Source organism: Castor canadensis, chromosome 10, assembly GCF_047511655.1.
Source record: "Castor canadensis chromosome 10, mCasCan1.hap1v2, whole genome shotgun sequence".
In the NCBI taxonomy this organism is placed as follows: Eukaryota; Metazoa; Chordata; class Mammalia; order Rodentia; family Castoridae; genus Castor; species Castor canadensis.
Window position 1 is genome coordinate 77,841,055 of NC_133395.1, and position 19,958 is coordinate 77,861,012.

At 36.1% G+C, this 19,958-nt stretch overlaps 1 protein-coding gene across 5 annotated transcripts in view; it reads left to right on the forward strand.

Annotated features, from left to right (window-relative positions):
• Lnx2 (ligand of numb-protein X 2) overlaps positions 1-16,954 on the forward strand; it is a 68,473-nt gene extending 51,519 nt beyond the window's left edge. For 4 of the 5 annotated variants that reach the window (XM_074043642.1, XM_074043643.1, XM_020176813.2 and 1 more), the window contains 6 exons: positions 294-662; positions 3,779-3,919; positions 7,262-7,439; positions 9,854-10,085; positions 12,678-12,836; positions 14,688-16,954. In XM_074043642.1, the coding sequence (XP_073899743.1) occupies positions 294-662; positions 3,779-3,919; positions 7,262-7,439; positions 9,854-10,085; positions 12,678-12,836; positions 14,688-14,823 (1,215 nt within the window). In that variant the 3' untranslated portion in view covers positions 14,824-16,954. The remainder of the gene's footprint in view (positions 1-293; positions 663-3,778; positions 3,920-7,261; positions 7,440-9,853; positions 10,086-12,677; positions 12,837-14,687) is intronic. The other variant, XM_074043644.1, reaches the window with a different exon arrangement.
• The last annotated feature ends 3,004 nt before the right edge of the window (positions 16,955-19,958 follow it).

A 19,958-nucleotide genomic window follows, 5' to 3' on the forward strand; every position in this document is an offset into this window, starting at 1 on the left:
ATTTTGTGATGGGATTTTTTTGAGATAGGGTCTCTCAAACTATTTGCTGAGACTGACTTCAAACCATGATCCTCCTGATCTCTGCCTCCTCAGTAGCTAGGATTGCAGGCATGAGCCACTGGTGCCCAGTGTAAGCCTATATTTGAAAATGTCTTTAGAGTGGTTTACTGTGTACATAATGATTATATAACATTTTTACAGCGTTGACTTCTTTTGGAAATGTCATTTAAACATTTCCACAGGATAGAAAAATAAAAGGTTGTCATGCACTGGTTGTATTCTTTTTTTTCAAGGTCAATAACTATGATATCAGCAATGTGTCCCATAACTATGCCAGAGCTGTCCTTTCCCAGCCCTGTGCCACACTGCATCTGACGGTGCTGCGAGAGAGGCGCTTTGGCAACCGAACATACAACCATTCTGATGGGAACTCTCTCCGCGAGGAGATTTTCCATGTGGTTCTTCATAAACGGGACTCCGGTGAACAGCTTGGCATCAAATTAGTCCGAAGGACAGATGAGCCAGGTGTTTTTATTCTCGACCTATTGGAAGGGGGGCTGGCAGCCCAGGATGGCAGGCTTAGCAGCAATGACCGAGTGCTGGCCATCAACGGGCATGATCTGAAGCACGGGACCCCAGAGCTTGCTGCCCAGATCATTCAGGTAAACACCCAATGCTGAGCCTTAATTTCTGTACAGCAGTGTTTATTTTCACTGACACAGACATCAGAGTGCAGGGGGTGTTTGACATTTCATTAAAAAATCAGACATGGTTACCTAAATTCCTCAAAACCCACATTGGCATAACTTCCTTATACGTGTTTTTTCCTAAAAACTTTGTCCCTGTGGACTTGGCACTGGCAATACAGTGTAGGCTCTACAGTTTCACACTGATTTCACATTTGATCTCAGGGCTCCACCTAGTCAGCCAGATAAATCCAATAGTTGTGTCCACCCTTAACAAGAGGCTCATAGGAGCTGTGATTACTAAGGTTGTGAGTTACAAGATCTCTTAACTCCCCTTCAGGACCCATATAAGTAGGGGAAAATAATTCTGTATTAAGAATAGCTTGTCTCAGCTGAGCGCTGTGGTTTCTGCCTATACAGATACTCGGAAGGCTGAGTCAGGAAGATCACTCCAGCTTAGGAGTTTGTAGCTTAGGAGGGGGGAGGCGGTAAGAGAATAACTTGTCTGTTTTTTAAGGAACTTGAAGTGTTTTAAACACATCATGAAATTTGTCCTCACAGTGTTACTGTGAAGTAAGTAAGGGTAGTCATTATTAGAAGGCATGTTTCTAGAAAGAACATGAAGACAGGTCTGCTGGAAACTCATCCAGAGAAGACGTACAGGTTCTGTCACATACTATAATGATAGGGACATAGCCAACAGTGATATAAAGGTGAGGCAGAAAAGTTTTTTTCTTAAAGCAACACAAGCTACAATATAATTGAGCATCAGGTTGATAGTAAGTGAAAAATGTGTTTACACACAGAATCAAATAACAAAAACTGCATTTATTGCATTGAGAGGAAATTTAGATATTGGTCTCATTTTATAGACTTGAAGTTTAAAGAAATTACATGCCTTAAAATTCCCTGAAATGAGAAGCAAGATTAGGACCTAGTAGATATTAGAAAAATAGTTCTCTTCCCTTGCTGGGAGGGAGAAGGTAGGTAAAAAATGGAGAGAAAGAAGAAAAAATAGAATTTGTGTACTTTATGAAGTGAAAAGTAAGATCAGTAAGATAGAAATAGATTGGTCATACGTATTTATATCTCAGGCAAATACTCTTAATTCTTAAATAGGTATCCTCACTGAATTTCTAATCAGCTTGTGGGAAATAAATTATATAGGTAGGAACTATTTTAAATTTTCCTAACTGTATTTATTCTGTTTTGATTTGTTTTGTCTTGGTTTTGCAGTAATGGAATTTGAACTCACAACCTTGTATTTGCTAGACAGCTACTCTACCACTTGAGACACACACCCAGCCTCCTGATTATATTTTACATGTGGATATTTAAAAATAGTTGCTTCACATTTTATGGTATAATTTTTCTCAAACTCTGGAAAAGTGAAACTGCCATGTTTAAGTTTCTTCTTGAAAAAAGTTCAATCTTACTACTTTTGGATTATTAAAAAGTAACTTGTATTCCGTGTCTAAAAAGGAGAATTATGAAGAAAAATGACAGAAAATAAAGAAGAAAGTTAAATCACATTCAACCTAAAAACCCCAAGATAGCAAGCAACATAAATGTTTTTAGAAAACATCATTCCAAGCATTTTTATGTATATTACATATGGACACATGCACTCATCTTGTGTCTTTTGTATCTTTTTATTTATCAATAATGTTGTAGTGTTTATATGAAAATAAGTACAGACTCACATCATGAGTTTTAGTAGTAGTTTAGTCAGCATGTACCATAGCTTATTAATTCATTCCCCTGTTGACAGTCTTTCATGATTGGTTTCAAGTTTAAGAGAGTTTGCTTAACTCTCCTCCACAAAGACCATAACAATTTGTACTCCCAGCAACACGGTATACCACTCACTTAAGAACTATGGTATTACTGTTTGAGGCATCGTACATTTTAAAAGTCTTCATTTTAACAAAAGTTTTGCTGTGTTTAAAACCCTGAGTCTTCTAACAAGTGTGAAACAAAGTTCAAACCCCAGTACTGCCACACTGCCACACCCACACACAACTTAAAAAAAAAAAAACCCGAAAACCTGAGTCTTAAGAAACCACAGATTTTAAATTGCCTAAGCCCTATTGTTGATCTATCATTTAAATTCTAAATGCACATTTTCATCACACTCAAGATTTCAAGCAATCTTGAAAGATCAAGAATTTGCTTCCATTGACAGGTTTGTATGAAGAGTTTTCCAATAAAGTTAAAATCTGTTTTTTGTCTATAAAGTGTTAAGCAGTAATGAAAATGAATCTATTTATTGAAGTAAAATCCCAGTTATTGATTCAACACTTCATAAAGTACTTATAATCTGAAGTTTCAGAATTTCAAATATCAGGATTTTAAACATTCTACCTTGGCATTTACCCTTTGTGATACTGGGCCTTGAGCACGCTAGGAAAGTGCTCTACCACTTAAGCCATGCCCCCAACCCGGCACTTATCCTATGATCAGGTCCCTAGACTCTGCTTGGAGATACCAGCTGTCACTCCTTCAGTTACTTTGAAAAACATGTCTGAGGCTAGTTAGCTTCATAAAATGCTTGATAGCGTATGACTTATAGTAGGATACTAAAGTTGTTTATAACTTACTTTTCAATTTAAAATCTGGAAGTAAAGTGATTTCTTAACATTATTGACTTAAATCACTATCATGATTCCTGAAACCAGGCTGTCATATTTTTTGTAAAAATGAGAATTGTAGTCATGACCAAGAATAAGCATCAAGTAGATCTGTACTTCAAAAGCAAAGACAAAAGTAACATAAATGTAATAGGTGTGAATATGTGTTTAAAAATAAGATCATGGGTATATAAATTTAAAATGATAGTCATGAACCTCAAAAAATGTAACACTTACATGGGGTGTGTGTGTGTGTGTGTGTCTGTGTCTGTATGTGTGTGTTTAACCACAGAAGTTTGAAAATATTAGCTAATGATCTTCCTCCCCATCACCAGGTGCAGTCACTGCCCAGGTGAAGTCCTGGTACAGTGATTGAGAAATGCATAGAATTACAAAGCCTGTGATCTTTTAGATGACAAACATCACTCCTGATTGGTGGTAATGTATATGTGTTTTCTCCAGGCTAGTGGAGAGAGGGTGAACTTAACAATTGCTAGACCAGGGAAACCCCAGCCTAGCAACACCACCCGGGAAGCAGGAACTCACAGTACCAGCCAACACCACGCACAGCCGCCCTCCCACAACAGACCAAACTCACATAAGGTGAGGATTTTTTTTTTTTCTAATTTGCACCGCACTCAAAAAAGAATCATTGTTACAAGCTGATAAGATTTTAATGATTTTTTTGTACACTAGTTATACCTCAACACAACGATCTTTAAAAAGATTTAAATGCAGGCTGTTATTCTATTAGAAAGGTGAACACAGGCATTTGGGATATGAAATTTATGTTTTCCCCCCTTGGAGAGTGACTGCATTTTCTCCTCTTTTCAGCCACTAGAGATAGTTTCTGGCAGGAAGGGTTCCTTTGTTAAGTGATTGTTAAGAAATGTGCAATCTCAAAAAAAATCTTACTTGTTTTGTGCTGCTTTGAGACTCTTCTCTGGTTGTTTATTTAAATGTAAGCATTTTGTATATGATTGAAAAAGTATCATGAAAACATGATTGACAAGTATATTTGGCAATTGGAGATATTACCTATAGTCACAGAATTAGACATGTGAATGTTAAACGTAGGAGTCATAAATTTAATAGGTACGTGTATAGCTTGTGTTTTTATGTTATAGCATAGGGAAATGTTGCCCTAAATCATTTAAAGTCCCATCTGTTGAGCTTTGTTTCTGCTTCTTCAGCATCAGTAGTTACTGGGTTTATAATATATTCCAAGGTAGGTTAGCTGAGAATTTGGACACTGACTCTGCTCGCATTCCAGAACTAAAAAAGGATGGCACTTTTAGTATTCTGCATGTACTGTTTACTTCATTTGAACTCAACTTCTATTAGGCCAGAAATTTTAAAACAGTTATGTGTTGCTCACCTAATTATCTGAAAATGAAAGCTAAAACAGAGCTTCTAAAGTCGTTCTCCTTAAATAAAATCAAAGTATTTGAGTAAACAAAAACTTGTTTGTTGATCTGCTTAAAAAACATAGAAAGCTCTTTATGTGCTGAAGTAGCTTTTAAGTTTAGTACATTTAAGGGAATAATTCCCTTCAGAATCTGTCACTGACATCCTAAGAAAGCATGGCTAAAAGACAGTATTTTTGTCCCATCGGGTTTTTCTGGTTTTCCAAGCTAAGTACAGATGTATCACTGGATTGTGGCTTAGTTAATACTTAAGAGAAATTGCAACCACTGGCTTTTGTTCTCATTTCTTGGCAAAAACCAAAATGTATGAATGAAGCCTGTAATTTTTCCTTTATAATAATGATTATGAAAAAGGAATTACTGCTTTGTAAAGGAATTTTGAATAAGAGTTATTTCATGTAGCTAGTCTTTGCTTTACATATTATAGATAAACACACATAAAATTGTAATATAAGGCAAAAGTTGGCAGTTAAATCTTTTATGTCATTGAATTTTGATATCTGACATAGTTTTAAAACAACTAAAAAATTGTATGTAATTTTCCAACATTCATATGAAAAACTTGGTGTACTTCATTTTAAAATTTTGTTCGTTTTGGGCACATGTGTTTTCTGTCGTTAACTTTGCTAATTCTTAACTCTCTTTTATGTGGCAATGTTTTATTCTTATTCTAGACACTTTGTAAACCTAGATTGTTAGAACAATCACATGGAATGTAATGTGTTAACAAACTACATTTGTTAACCCAGTCCTGATTAAGAAAAGTAAAGATAGCCCAGGGAAAACAAACACACAAATTCACCGAAACAACTTGTTCAAATGGTTATAATCATCACGAAACATTAAAATACTGTGTACGTTAGTCTACCAGCACGCCACTCAGTTGCTGATTTAGATAAACATTCATACAATAGTGAATCCTTAGAAAGTTTCTTGAAGCATACAAAGTATAATCCTTGAAGATTAGTTTGGTTCCTGAGGAAACATTGCATGCATTTTAGCTGTCCAGAGCACTAAAGCAACCACCCTTAATTGACAAAATACCAAGGACTGATAACACTCAAGGCTGAGTGTCCCTGAGTTGTCTTTATAATGTTGTGTTTGCCCAGTTTTGAAGGATACAACATAAATATCATATGTGTATGTATACAAAAGACTGTTGAGAGATGTAGACAAGTTTGCAGAGTCAGAACATTTTATAGGAATAGTGTGCTGCTCTTACACATAGTTCCTTTGATAAAAGTTTCAAGCCAACATGGATTTTAGGTCCAGAAGAGGCACGTGGGCTTTGAATCCAGGGCCCAATTTTTAAACTGTCATTAAAGGAACTGTTACAATTCTGTAAATATAATTCACGTATTTCTGATTTCAATATTGTTCATAGTTATCTTGTCCATAGCTGATGAGTGTTAAAACCTTTTGAGACACGAGCTCCACGGCTATGAGATAGAACCCGTGTAGGTGCTGTGGACAATACATATATGTCATGCATCATATTGTAGTATATATACAAGATAGGTCAATATTAATACATAACACAAACACTTTTAACATGCTTAAGTTCAAATCCTAGTGTAGTCACTTACAGTTGGGACAGGTTACACAACCTCTCTGAGCTTGTTTCCTTATCTGTAAAACGGAACCAGTAATAGTATTTTCTTTGAGCACCATTAGGATGATTAAACAAAGTAAAGCACATACGCCATTAGCTTTGCCCATGCTAAGCCCTACTAGATGTCAATTATTGCTACTTAATATTAATATTGCATATGTATACCTTATTTGTTACTGAATTCTAATTCCAAAGAAGAATGTTTTAAATTTTCTTTTTTACAGAATACTAGTTTTTTAGGAATTTATTTCCCTGTCATAAACTTTTTCCAAAATTTGGCTATTTCATTTCTTTTAGCTTTCCATGAACGTTTTTGTTTTGTTTTTGGTGCTGGGATCAAACCCAGGGCTCGCACATGCTATGCAAGGCCCTTCTGAGCTTCATCCCAGCCCTTCAGGAAAGTTTAGAAGATGATTTGCACTTGTTTCATGGCCGAACACTCACAATCCCTGCCAATAAGAACCAGAAGAGCGATTCACAGCTTTTTTCTAGCAATTAACTAGATTTCTAGCTTTTCTTTTGTACTGTTCTGTCAACTTTTCTTCCAAAGAATTGTGGAGAAGGAACTAAAATTAATTCGCTTGTCTTTAGAATCTTAAAACTCAGAAGCGTCATTTACTTTTATATAATTGTTCATATCTTGGAATTCAAGATAATTATAAAAATGGTGTATTTATTTTACATTAGACTTCCATATGACAACAGTCTTGAGTTTTTTCAGCTCCATGTCATATGACAATGTAGATATCCAAGGTTTGACATTGATGCACAGCATAACTATTAAGAAAAATGCATTTTATTTTCAGTCCTTAGTAATGCCACATAAGTTACCACCTTAGTTCAATTGTGTTTACCTCAGCTGTAGGTTACTCAGTACTCATTTTTTTTTTTCTTTTCATATTTTAGGATCTTACTCAGTGTGTTACATGCCAAGAAAAACATATTACTGTAAAGAAGGAACCACATGAGTCCCTTGGAATGACAGTTGCTGGGGGCAGAGGCAGTAAGAGTGGTGAATTACCCATCTTTGTGACCAGCGTGCCACCTCATGGCTGCCTCGCACGAGATGGCAGGATCAAGAGAGGTAAAACAGTGTCTTGAACAGTTCCACTACATCTTACCCCTGAATTAAACTCACATTTTTAAAAATAGAATATTGCAGTCTTCTGTTATACATGACTTTTTGAGGTCCTTTAAAATGTCCCTTGCATATAAAAACATAATGCCTTTCTGTCTCGGAAAAGATCATCTGAGCAGACTTAGCTTCCAGCATTATGACAGACACTCTAAAAGTCCATCTCACTAAAATGCAAATGTTGCTTATAATAAAGTGTCTAGGTAGATGGGGGCTCAGACAGGAAGTAGGATAAAGGACAAATTTAATTTTAGGAGTAAACTCATTTATTTTACATTCCCTCTAAGTGCTATATAAGTTACATAGGCGGGAGACACAATTAACCACTATTACCATGTTAAAAATAGCAGTCTCCATTGACTTAGTTTGTTGATATGGGGAAAAAAAAAAAATGAGCCTTAAAGTCATTTTTCCAAGAATGAAGTTAGACCCAGACCTCACACCATAAGCAAAGCTTAACTCGTTAAGGATCCAAAACCAAAATGTAAAATCTAAAACGCTTAGAAGAAAACACAAATGTAAATCCTTGTGACCTTTAATTAGGTAATAATTTCTTAGCTATTACACTAAACGTACAATCAAAAAAAATTTTTTAATTAGATAAACTTGACTACATCAAAATTGAAATGTTTGTACTGCAAAGGGCACCACCAAGAAAGTAAAAAGATAACCCACTGAATGGGAGAAAACATTTGCAAATATGTATGTGTGTGTCTGTGTGTGTTTGTATATATGCATACATATATAACATATCTAGAATTTGTAAAGAACTCTTACAACTCAATAAAAACCACAAATAGGACAATTTAAACATGGACAAAGAATCTGAATAGACATTTCTCCAAGATGAATAAATGGTAAAAATCAAGTGCAAAGCTGCTTAACATCATAGGTTGTTAGGGAAATCAGAACTATGGTTCAACATAACCTCACATCCACTAAAGTGACTATAACTTTAAAAACACAGGCAAATAACAGATGTTGCAAGAATGTAGAGAAATTTGAAACCCTCAGACATTTCTTATTAGAATATAACATAGTACAACTGTTTTGGAAAACAGATTGACAATTGCTCAAAGAGTTAGATTCAGTGATTCTATTTCTAGAGAAATGAACACGTCCATATAAAAACTTGTACACCGGTGTTCTTAGTAGCATTACTCACAGTAGCCAAAAAAGGTGGAAACAACCCAAATGTTACTAACTGATGAATGGATCAAGAAAATGTAGTCCATCCATACAATGAAATATTACTTGGCTGTAAAAAAGAATTAAGTACTAACATAGTCTACAACATGGATGATCCTTGAGAACATTTTGCTAAGTGAAAAAAACATTAATGTGAAATGTCCAGAATAGATAATCCCATAGAGACAGTAAATGGACTAGTGGTTGTTTAGGATTAGGGGAAGAGGAGTGGTTGCTAATGGGTGCAGGGTTTTTGAGGAGGGTGATAAAAATCTTCTAATAATTGTTGGGGTTGCAAACTCTGAATATACTAAAAACCTTAAAATTGTATTTTAAAGGGTGGATTGACTGCTATGGAATTTTGTCTCAACAAGGCTACTTTTTTTTTTTTTTTAAGTTTCTTGTCCACTTGTAGAATTTGGGGTAATTTTAATTCTTCATATTGTTTTATTATGTTTTCTACAATGAGAATCTTTCGCTTTCACAATCTGAAAAATAGATGATAAATTGGGAGAGGGTGATTTTCTGTAGATTTTGTACTACAAATGTCTGCTTCTATAAAACTAATGCTTTCTTTCCTAACCTTTTATCTAATCCCCATTGCCCTTTTTCATTATATTTCTTGGAAAAGCAACAACCATTTTTTTTTCTTCCTCAAGCACAAGAAGCTTTTCCAATTACAAGTTTCATTTCATTGAAGGATACTAAATGGTCCAAGGCTGTTTTCTCTGTACATATTCTGGTATATTTGCCCTGAGTGAACTGTGCAGGCCTGTCTTTATATATAAAATTGTGTAAATATACAATAGAATCTATTTTAAAAAACATTTCTAAGTGCAAAGATTTGAATAGTTTTTGAATTGTAGAAATTTCTGAAGCTCAAAAAAGAAATGAATGTGCCCAGGCCTAAACTCAAGCTAATGAATTGGACTTCCCATTGTAACAGAGTGCCTCATCCCACACTTTTGCCTTTGTATTAGACATTATTATAAATTTTTGAGTCATTTTGAAATATTTTCCATGAATTGGACTTGTGTTCATTGTTATAAAAATGATCTTTTGCCTTATCTGAGTAATTGGAATTAACCTTTGTGAATTAGACAAACAACAAGATTTGTAGGGAAACAATTGCTTGATGGCTAAGGTCATTTTTCTGGTCTCTTCCTTTGGACCAGGTGATGTGTTGCTGAATATTAATGGCATTGATTTGACCAATCTAAGTCACGGTGAGGCTGTGGCTATGCTGAAGGCCAGCGCTGCTTCCCCAGCAGTCGTCCTCAAAGCATTGGAGATCCAGGTTGTTGAGGAGGCAACTCAGACTTCAGAAGAGCAGCCAAGTGCTTTCAGTGAAAACGAATATGATGCTAGCTGGTCTCCATCATGGGTCATGTGGCTTGGGCTTCCAAGGTAGTGATAGCTTTTTGTTTTATGGAATAATATTTGCAACCTTTATGAGTATGTAGTGGTTAACTTACCAGTTGGGGGTGAGAGGAGACTTTAATTAGAGAAAAATAGCAACATTAAATTCTAAAAGAAAATGGTCATTTTTCCTGTTATATTCAAGAAAGTTAACTTAATAATAAGAATTAAGCTAAAAAGATTTCTGTCTGTAAAAATGAAGAAAGCAATTCTGCCTATTTCTGTTATGGGTTTTAAGTGGGCTAGCTGCAAGATTGGATATTCTAGTTGCTTGCTTAGAAGGACTGTCACTTACCAACATTCATTCTGATATGTGCCTATTTTGCCAAAAGAAACAAGCCAATGCTTGGGGCTGTTCCCCATCCCAGAAACCTTTTTAAAGGCCTTATCTTTTTAACTTTCTCTAAAAGAGCAGAATCTAAAACTATTTTTATTGGGCACAGAAGTTTCAAAGCCAAATCATTTTCTTTTAGCTTCTCCACTTTTCTAAAGAGTTTTTTGCTTTTGAACCAACCATGACCAGCAAAACATTCTGAGATTAGTTCATGACAGGGTGACGGAGGCGTGTGACATCTCAGAATCCATTTCTGTCTCCAGATGGTTGTTAGTTGGTACTCAGATTGGAAGATTCTGTGTTATTATTATTTTTCTAAATCTTACAATATGTAAAATACTACAATATATAATATATTACAATATATAAAAATCCTTTGATTCTTAACCAAGTATGAAAATTACTTATTCTTTAAAATAAATATAAATGTAAAGAATGTATCAGTTTCTGATACATTCTGATTTATGGGGAATAAACTTGTAATAACTATTACTGCCTTATGGTTATAAAGTATTTTCACATAAAAATAGCAAAAAAAAGCATAGATATTACTGGATTTCATTTGTTGACAACCTAACTTGCTGACTTTCTTGGTTTAGAAAAAAAAATTGGAAAGCCTAAAGCCTGAAACTATACTAGAATTCATTGTGGAGAGATTTTTGGCCACAAAGATTATTTGACTATGGCATGTTTATTCCATGCATCAAAACTAAGTGTTTCTCACTGAAGTTTATACAGATTTAAATGGTTGCTGTTAAACACCTATAGAGCTACTATCTAAATTGTGAAGTTCCAAAGAAACCTCATTTCTCTTCTTCAGTTCTCAACCCAATACCTGGATGGTCATTGCAAACTTAGAGTGGCAGCACCTGTGGGTGCACAACTGCCTGCCTGTGCTGTGCAGGTGCAGTGACCTCATCAGCCTCTGCCTCTCTGCTGACAGAGCAGAAATGGTAACATCCTAGAGAAATCCCTGATCCTCATGTTTCATCTGCCAATGAAAGGACACTATTCCATGGATTTACAAAGGTCTCTATTGTGCTCAAACTTATATTCAGCAGTCACATGTGCTCCTGTGATATGTGTGGCCACAATAAGCAGTAACTCTACTTTCCTGAAAAGGGAGACTTCCCCTGTTCTTGACTGAGGATTCCCAGAGAAATGCCTGCCAGTTTGTTGCAGAAGATTCAGAGTAATGAAAATGACCTACACTGTCCCTAAAACAATTCCATCCAGTACATAGACATTTCTCTAAAAGTCCTTTCTTATCAATGAGCTAAGAAACTAGACCAGAAACTAGATTAGACATAATATGTATATTTATAAAAATCAGCTTTATTAAAAAAATCTAATGGATTAGAAAAGGAAACCTTGTTTTAGATGTCTATAGATCTGATTTCACTTAATAATAAAGTAATAAAGGATATCATATATATATAAAGATATTATTATAGAAAAAATTTTACATCATGTACATTTTTTTTTAATTTTTATTCACTGCTTATTCCCAAATCCATAGTTTTGGGAAGTGTTAGATTTTTTTTTTCCTCCCTCCTTGGGCAGCATCCTCCAAACTATAGTATCTTAATGTCCAAAATGGGAAATATTTATCAACTTTTTTTTTCTTCATGCTAGGGACTTACGCATGCTACATCCCACCCTTCTTCTGGCAAGCTATACTCTGGTCATTTTCTTCCTTCATTTGAGTGCTGAGAACAGCAGTACTAGACCTCTTTCATACCCCTTTATTATTACTCTTATAGACACAAATGATTATTAGAATTGAGGATGCTTTTGACAATGCTGTGAGCAAATATCAACACATAGTCTTTTTGTAAGCATTTCTGAGGTGTCACCTGTAACCAAGCTTAATTAAGCTTCCTGCACATGTGGTGTGTACACATGTCTTCACTTAGGAAAAGAAGACTTAAAAAAGCTAGAGAAATTGATTCTGCCTAGGACTTAACCTGTGCTAGAAAATGGGTTGTCGAAATAATGTAGTTGGGGCTAGGGTATACCTCAGTGGTAGAGCATATGACTAGCACAGTCAAGGCCCTGAGTTCAACCCCTAGCACCACAACCAAAAAATTAATAATAATAATAATAATATAGTCAAAAGGAAGTAAAGTAGCCCTTTTTCTTTTTTTTCCAAGTGTTAAGTATACCATGTTGTGGAGTTATAGCAAATGAGCAGGATATGAAAGCCTCCATGTAAATTTTTTCTTTATTTTTGTGATTACTCACAGTGCCCTTCACAGCTACCATGATATAGTTTTACGAAGAAGCTACTTGGGAAGCTGGGGCTTTAGTATTGTTGGTGGATATGAAGAGAACCATACCAATCAGCCTTTCTTCATTAAAACCATTGTGTTGGGAACTCCTGCTTACTACGATGGAAGGTTAAAGTGAGTCTTATTCTTCTCATGAAGCAATTTATGGTCATTATGCTGACATGATACAGCCCAGGAGTTAGCACCCAATTCAGCCTGCTGTCTGTTTTGATGAAGTTCTGTCACTGGGCATGGTGATCCCATGCCTGTGATCCCAGCCTCAGGAGGCTGAGGCAGGAAGATCTCAAGTTCCAGGTCAGCCTAGACTACATTTGCAAGACCCTATCTCTAAGGAAACCAGATAAATAGAGTTTTATAGCAACACAGTTACACTCACTCATTAAGCTGCTATGGCTGCTTCTGTGCTATGCAAGGCTCCAGTTGTCATGACAGACTATATATGGCTCACACATTGAAACAGAAAATGTTTGCAACCCTGGTCTAAACTGAAGCATTAGCTTTAAGTTATACTTTATTAATCTAATGACCAGACTGAAGATGAATCATTTGACTGGGCACATTGTGAAGTGACAGCTCTGAGCAGTTCTTCTATACAATCTGCTCAGATCTAGTTCTGCCGTAAGATGACTCTGCTTTATCTGTCTCCGTAGTACACGTCTCTACCTGACATTGTATTTATGCATGCTGCATTACTTTTACAACCCTAGTAGTCATAGCAGTTCATGTAGTAAGTCAAATAAATATTTGATGAGTGTATGTACAGTTTACCACTGTATGCCAGGCAAGTGCTAAGAGCTGTGCCTGCGTTGTTTAATCTTCTTAACAACACTATGAGGTGAGTGTGTTACTATTCCTGTTTTACAAACAAGGTAGCTGAGGTTTGGAAAGTCTAAGAAACTTGCCCAAGATCAAATAGTTAACATTGGTTGATTGGCATTCAACCCAGGACTATGGCTCCAGAGCCCTGGCCTCTGATCCCTCTGTTGCCTGCCATCACAAGCCAGCCTCTTTTTCAACACGGAGGCCCTGGAAGAAAGAGAAGATGTCTTGCCAAATATTACCCCAACGGAGAGGAGGTGGTTGATATAAATTCCTAGTGCCTAGTTTTTGGTGAAAGAGCCAGTTCTTTGAAAGTAAACATAGTCATACCGGACAGAGTGTTGCACATGGAGCATTTACATTTTTTACAAAGAGAAAGTGACTTCTAAATAATACTGCAAAAAGTATGCTGCAAACCAGTCCCTACTGATGAAGAGGAAAAAGACTATCATTTTAGAATGAAAAAATGAATTAATTATTCTCTTAGCTAAGTTATCAGCCAGGGGTCACCTCAGTTAATTAATTTGCATCCTACCTGCTTCCAAAAAAAAATTGAAGTGGTGAACAATAAAAGAGCATATTCATTCATGTTGTAAACTAAAGACCAAAAAGCGTAAGGGTAATTATCAGTTATAAGGCTAGGAAGGTCCTCAGATTCATCATCCGCTTGTGGTTATTGTACTTACAGGACAGTGAGTATTAAAAGCTAAAAAAAAAAGAGGAAGTATGAGTCTTATTCTCAATTTAATTCAGCCCTCAGCTATATGAGCTTTAAGGATGGGTATAAAAATTATACTCAGAATAATAACCAGTACCCTCCAACTATATTTCTTGGTATTTTTCTTTAGAGAGGTAGCAGATTCATTATCCTAATTATATCTTAAGCTAATATGAAAAGTATTCTGCTTGTCCTTGAAATTCCCTTACCAGTAATGGGAGGGTTTGGCACAGGGTATTCTTGATTGGCAAGGGAAAGCCAGCGTAGACTTAAAAATTGTTCCAGATGTTTCTCAAAGTAGTTCACGTCTACTAGCCATTGACAGTTAATCAGTAAGCAAAATTGTGATTTTTCATACTAAACAGTTGAGATAATGTTTGTTAATACCATTAAAATAACATTTTACTTCTCTTTTTGTTTTTGTCCAGATGCGGAGACATGATCGTGGCTGTAAATGGTCTTTCAACAGTGGGCATGAGCCACTCTGCCCTGGTTCCCATGTTAAAAGAACAAAGGAACAAAGTCACTCTCACTGTCATTTGTTGGCCTGGCAGCCTCGTATAAGTTTTTGAAACTAGTTTCCAGTCTTGCTTCTTCCCATGTAGGTTTTTAAAAGGAATCTCTTTGGTGTCATTGTGTTTCTCCTTGATAGGAGTTCCTGGCACAGCTGGTAGACACAGGGCCAAAAACCACTAAGATCATCCTTTTATGTTTGTTTAAATAGTTTCCTAAACTTAGCTGCATTTCTGTTTGTTAGCTTGGAAACAGCCTTCCACTAACCCTGGTGAGTTTATACTTTCAGAATTCAGATTCTCAGTGGTCAAAATGTTAACCTACAGTAATGAATGAAGCCTGCCCAAACTGTGACCCAGCTAGCTGGATTATAAGTGGTGGTTCTTTGTTTTTAGTGACTGAATCATAAAGTGAGTTGTATATCCCCCAAGACAGTGTCAGCGCAGCCACTAACAATAGTGTTTGCTGCCAGACAGTGCCGTGAATGAACACATTGTAAGTTTGGCTGATAACCGTTGCTCATTTTTCATTGGTGCCAACATTTCAAAACTTTATACTGTTTATAAAGTGATTTTCTGGTTTATTTTACTTCTACTTTAATCTCTCAGTACTCATAGATGATAAAGACATAAATCTGATAACCACTAAAGAGTTTTTTTTTAAATAGTTATAATAATGTACTGTTATTAAAATAGTGGAGAAGAAAAGATAATGTTATCCAGGGACAAAGGAGCTCGAAAAGTAATTATAGCTTAGAGCTGGAGATGGTGCACCAGAGTTACTCAACAGTCTAAAAGCGTTAAAGATTCACTTCCAAAGGAATGTTTTGCTACATAGGAAAATTTTTGAAGGCATTTTTTTTTTTTTTACTAAGAATCATTTCTAGAGTTTCTACTGTATTTATCAGCAATCTTGTCTGAAAGTGTTTTTGTGATTTATGCAATTAAATTAGATGATAAAAACCATATTGCTGTTAAAAATACAAACACATCAGAGCTAATAGGAAAAGAGAAACCTTGTTTTATTCAGATAGGAGCCTTTCTTGAGTGTTGTAGAAACCTTAGTTTTCCCATCATTTCCTAAGAACTTGTTTCAAGTAAGAGACAGAAAAACTCGGGGTTTTTTTAAAATCTGAAATAGTAGATTTTAAATGTTAATATTTTTCAATCAGCTCTTGGTTACTAGACTATTTCATATTTTTTTAAATGTTTTGAAAACTGTCCTTTATTCAACATAGTTGTCCTTTGGAGGCACTTAAGGAAGTGAGTAAGAGAAAAATGTTTTTATCTTATTAATATTATGTGTACTTGAAAAAAATTTCTCTTAGAAACCTAGTTCAGAATCTGAGCTAATTTACAAGTGACCTCTTATAATAAATGGTATTGGTAATCAGATAATGTATTTCAAATACTATGGTATATTATCAAGCATGACCACTTCATTTTGAAACTTAGCAGTCAAGTTGCTGGAGTTTATTATATCTATAGCATGTCACTGACTATTCCAGTTAGTTTTATAATGATTTTTTAAATGATCTCTTTGGAATAAATTAGAATTGACAACAATAATTGGTACTGACTTGTTCAATTCCTTTGCTACAATGTATGATCAGCCTGTTGCCAAGATACAGTGGGATGCCCTTACAGTATATTACTGTCATATGATGATTGACTTTTGAAGCAATTTTATAGTGAAGTGCTTTCATATTCTAATTGACATGGAACAAGTTTTTTTCCTACTCCCCAAATAGAATTTTGTAACCAACTTTGCTGTTTTTTTAAGTGGTTTGTAAGAATATAGAATTTCTTTGGGGAGTGGGCATCCATCAACAAATATTTTAACTGACACTTTGTCATATATAAAATTCTTCCATTGAACTGCCTTTAAGTATTTTGAAGAAGAAATTTTTTTCAACATTATTTTTATCATGAAAGCCTTGGAATCAGACTAAGCTATAGATTATAAGATTATAGCTTTTGGTCAGAATTTGGTGATAGAAACTTGTTCATAATTTATTGTTACTCTTGAAATATTTAGGTTTTCTCATTTAAGTTCTTACAATTAAATATTTTGATTTGTTCTGTGCCTTCAGTTTAAATTATTTCAGGATTTTTTCATATGTATTTAAATAACAGCATGATAATCATTCAGAATGGAAATAAATGTCACTCTTTCCATAACAGCTCAGCATCTCTTTTCTTGAGCAACAGAGGTTAACTTAATCTGAGATCCTTAACTTTTGTTCGTAGCACCACTGTCCTTACAATATACTGAGCTTGAACCCTCAGGATCACAAATCCACTTTCTTACTTGCATTCCTGCAAGACAGACATATGAGGTAGAACCTGGCTTTCCCTCCATAGTACCTGTGCCCCGCTTCATTGTTGCTCACGTGTGACTGTTAAATCCTGAATGTGGCCAGCACCGTGACTGAAATGATAATACCTTGGATACATTGGGTTATAGGAAATACGTGATTAAAAATAACTTCGCCAGATGCTTCTTACTTTTTCTAATGTAAATTTAGAAAATCTTTACTTTGCAGTAGTGGCTTACCTTGTCTCAGGTGGATGTCGTGGTTCCCCTGACATTGTGATTTCTGTTCTTCATATAGCTTTGATCATTCCTTGCGTTTATTATGCTAACAAGAATAATGAAAATAAAATTGTCTTCTGCTTTCCTGGTAAACTAAATTCAAACCAAGGCCCCTGGCCTGACCCCCTAGTCAGGTTTTCCAGACGGCTCTTCAATCCCATTTACCCTTCTTTATTCCAGCATACTCCTCAGGCACCCAGTTCCTGCCTTAGCAGCATGCACGTGGGCCTTTCCTTTCTCTGCAAGTTCCCAGTATTTGGAAGATAACTTGAATTCTGTCTCTGCTGGACCCACTCCCCTTTGTGTGCTTGGCAGTCTCAGTGGGTCTTTACTATGTTTGTATTTATTGTAGCCCATCCCTGGCTACCTAATTATTATCACGGGGGTTTTTGTTTGTTTTTTGTAGTAACTAGGGTTTGAATTCAGGGCCGTGAGCTTGCTAGGCAAGCTCTTTACCACTTGAATCATGCCTCCAGCCCATTAACTGAGTTTTAAGTACCATCTTATCTGCCACCTTGCAATTTTGCCTTCCCTAAGTCTGCAGCTCCCATAATCAATGGACTCAATATCCTGTTGCATTAAGGTACATGCATCTCAGCACCTTCAAAACTGAAGACCATTTTCCCAAGCATGTGCTATCTCCACTCACTCTGCCTCTTTCAGTCCAAATGCTTAAGCTATCAGAGTCACTTTTCTAACCCCATTTCTCATCACATCCTGGTCCTATTTTAAAATCTTCAGTGATTCCACATCCATCTATAGGATAGGGAAAATGGCTTGGTGTGACACAAAAGTCCCTTTGGATCTGACTCTGCAGCCTTATTTCCTACTTTTGCTTAGTATATAAGTCACCTCATCCCTACATATCCTCTGCCCTTCTGTGTTTACCAGGGCTGACTTGCCTCAAGTAATACCACCTTTGGGGGGAAAGGTTTGCCAATCTATCTCAGGCTTTTTTTTTCTCCTTTTAAAGGTTTTATTAAATTATATTTTTATGGTTATAACTGTATGCTAAGAAGATAGAAACAAACTTGCCAGGCAGTTGCTTGAATATCCCATCTGTGGGTTTTGTTTGTTTGTTTGCCTTTTTTATATAATACTGGGGATTGAATTCAGCCCAGCACTTGCAAGGGCTCTACTACTTTTGCCTATGCCAGTCTGGGACAACCATTTTTTTACCTCTGCCTCCCAAGTAACTGGGATTGCAGGTGTGTAATACCATACCTGGCTTGTTTTTGAGATAGGATCTCACTAACTTTTGCCTAGGCTCGTCTCAGACCATGATCCTATCTCCACATCTTAGCTAGGATTACACGTGTGAGCCACCATGTCCAGCTTGGACTTAAAAAAAAAAAAAAAACAGGTAATAGGGGCTGGAGATGAAGCTTATTGGTAAAATCATGCTTAGTGGACCTAATGCCTTGAATTTGATCCTAGCACCACACACACACTTTTTTTTTTTTAATGAACTTGACAATAATTGTCAGATTCCGAAGAGTTCAGGGTATTCCAGAGGAAGAACCAAGGCCTACCTAAAGTCCTTTCTGTATTCAGGACCCACTCTGTGTTTAGTGGTCACGTCACCTTAGGCACCTCTCAGCTGTGCATTTTCTCAGACTCTCCCACCCATGAGCTCTCATCAGGTTGAACACGCTGGTCAGGTGTGTTGTAGGTTGTGCTCTATTAGGTTTACTATTTTTCCCCTGTGATATAAAGCTGGTGTATGGTCTTTTAGGAGGAAGATCACCAAGGCAAACTGCCATTGTCCTCGTGTTAAGGATATATACAGTCAATGTGGCATTTGTTTTTGTCAAACTGAAGGGAGTGAAGTGCTATGTCACTGAGGTTTTGTTTCACATTTCCCTGGTTAATGGTGAAGTCACAGACCTCCTTATGTGCTTCATAGCCATTTAGGGGTCTTCTGTGGTGAGCACCGTGCTTGATGCTTTCTCATGGGCCGTTTGTGTTTCTCATCTCGTGGGTGGTGTGGGGGGCAAATAGCCTTTTCCAATTTATGACTTCTTTTCAACATTATAATGATATGATCAACTAAAGTTCCTCATTATTATACTAACAGATGTATAGATGGCATATAAGCAGGTTCTTCTTACCTTTTAGAATTTCTTCAGTGGTTGTCCACTTCCATGACCCAATTATTGTATTTTCCTTCCATCTTACTTTGTACTCTCAGTCTGTTCTGCCTCCCTCTGCTTCATGTTTTCTACTGAGTTGTAGATTTGTATCTGTTAGGTTAGCCTTGAGTTTTTCCTTATGCATATTTAACATAAAGTTTTGACTTGGTCAGTCATACTATCCTCCCCTGCATGATCTCCAAACGTTACCCTCTGATTTAGTGGCCATCGCTGTAGCTCTTCTTTATCTCTTCTTCACATAGCCATTATTATTGTAATTGTGTGTACAGTCAAGGTTTGTTTAGATTTTGTTTCTGAACTACATAAACGTCAAGAAACTGACATAAACTCAGTTCATAATAGTCGTTGAGTATAGAAATAACATCCCATGGAGAACATGTGGAAAACAGAAGGCCGGTAGGATTAATGACAACATTGATTCAGGCAGTCTGGAAGTTG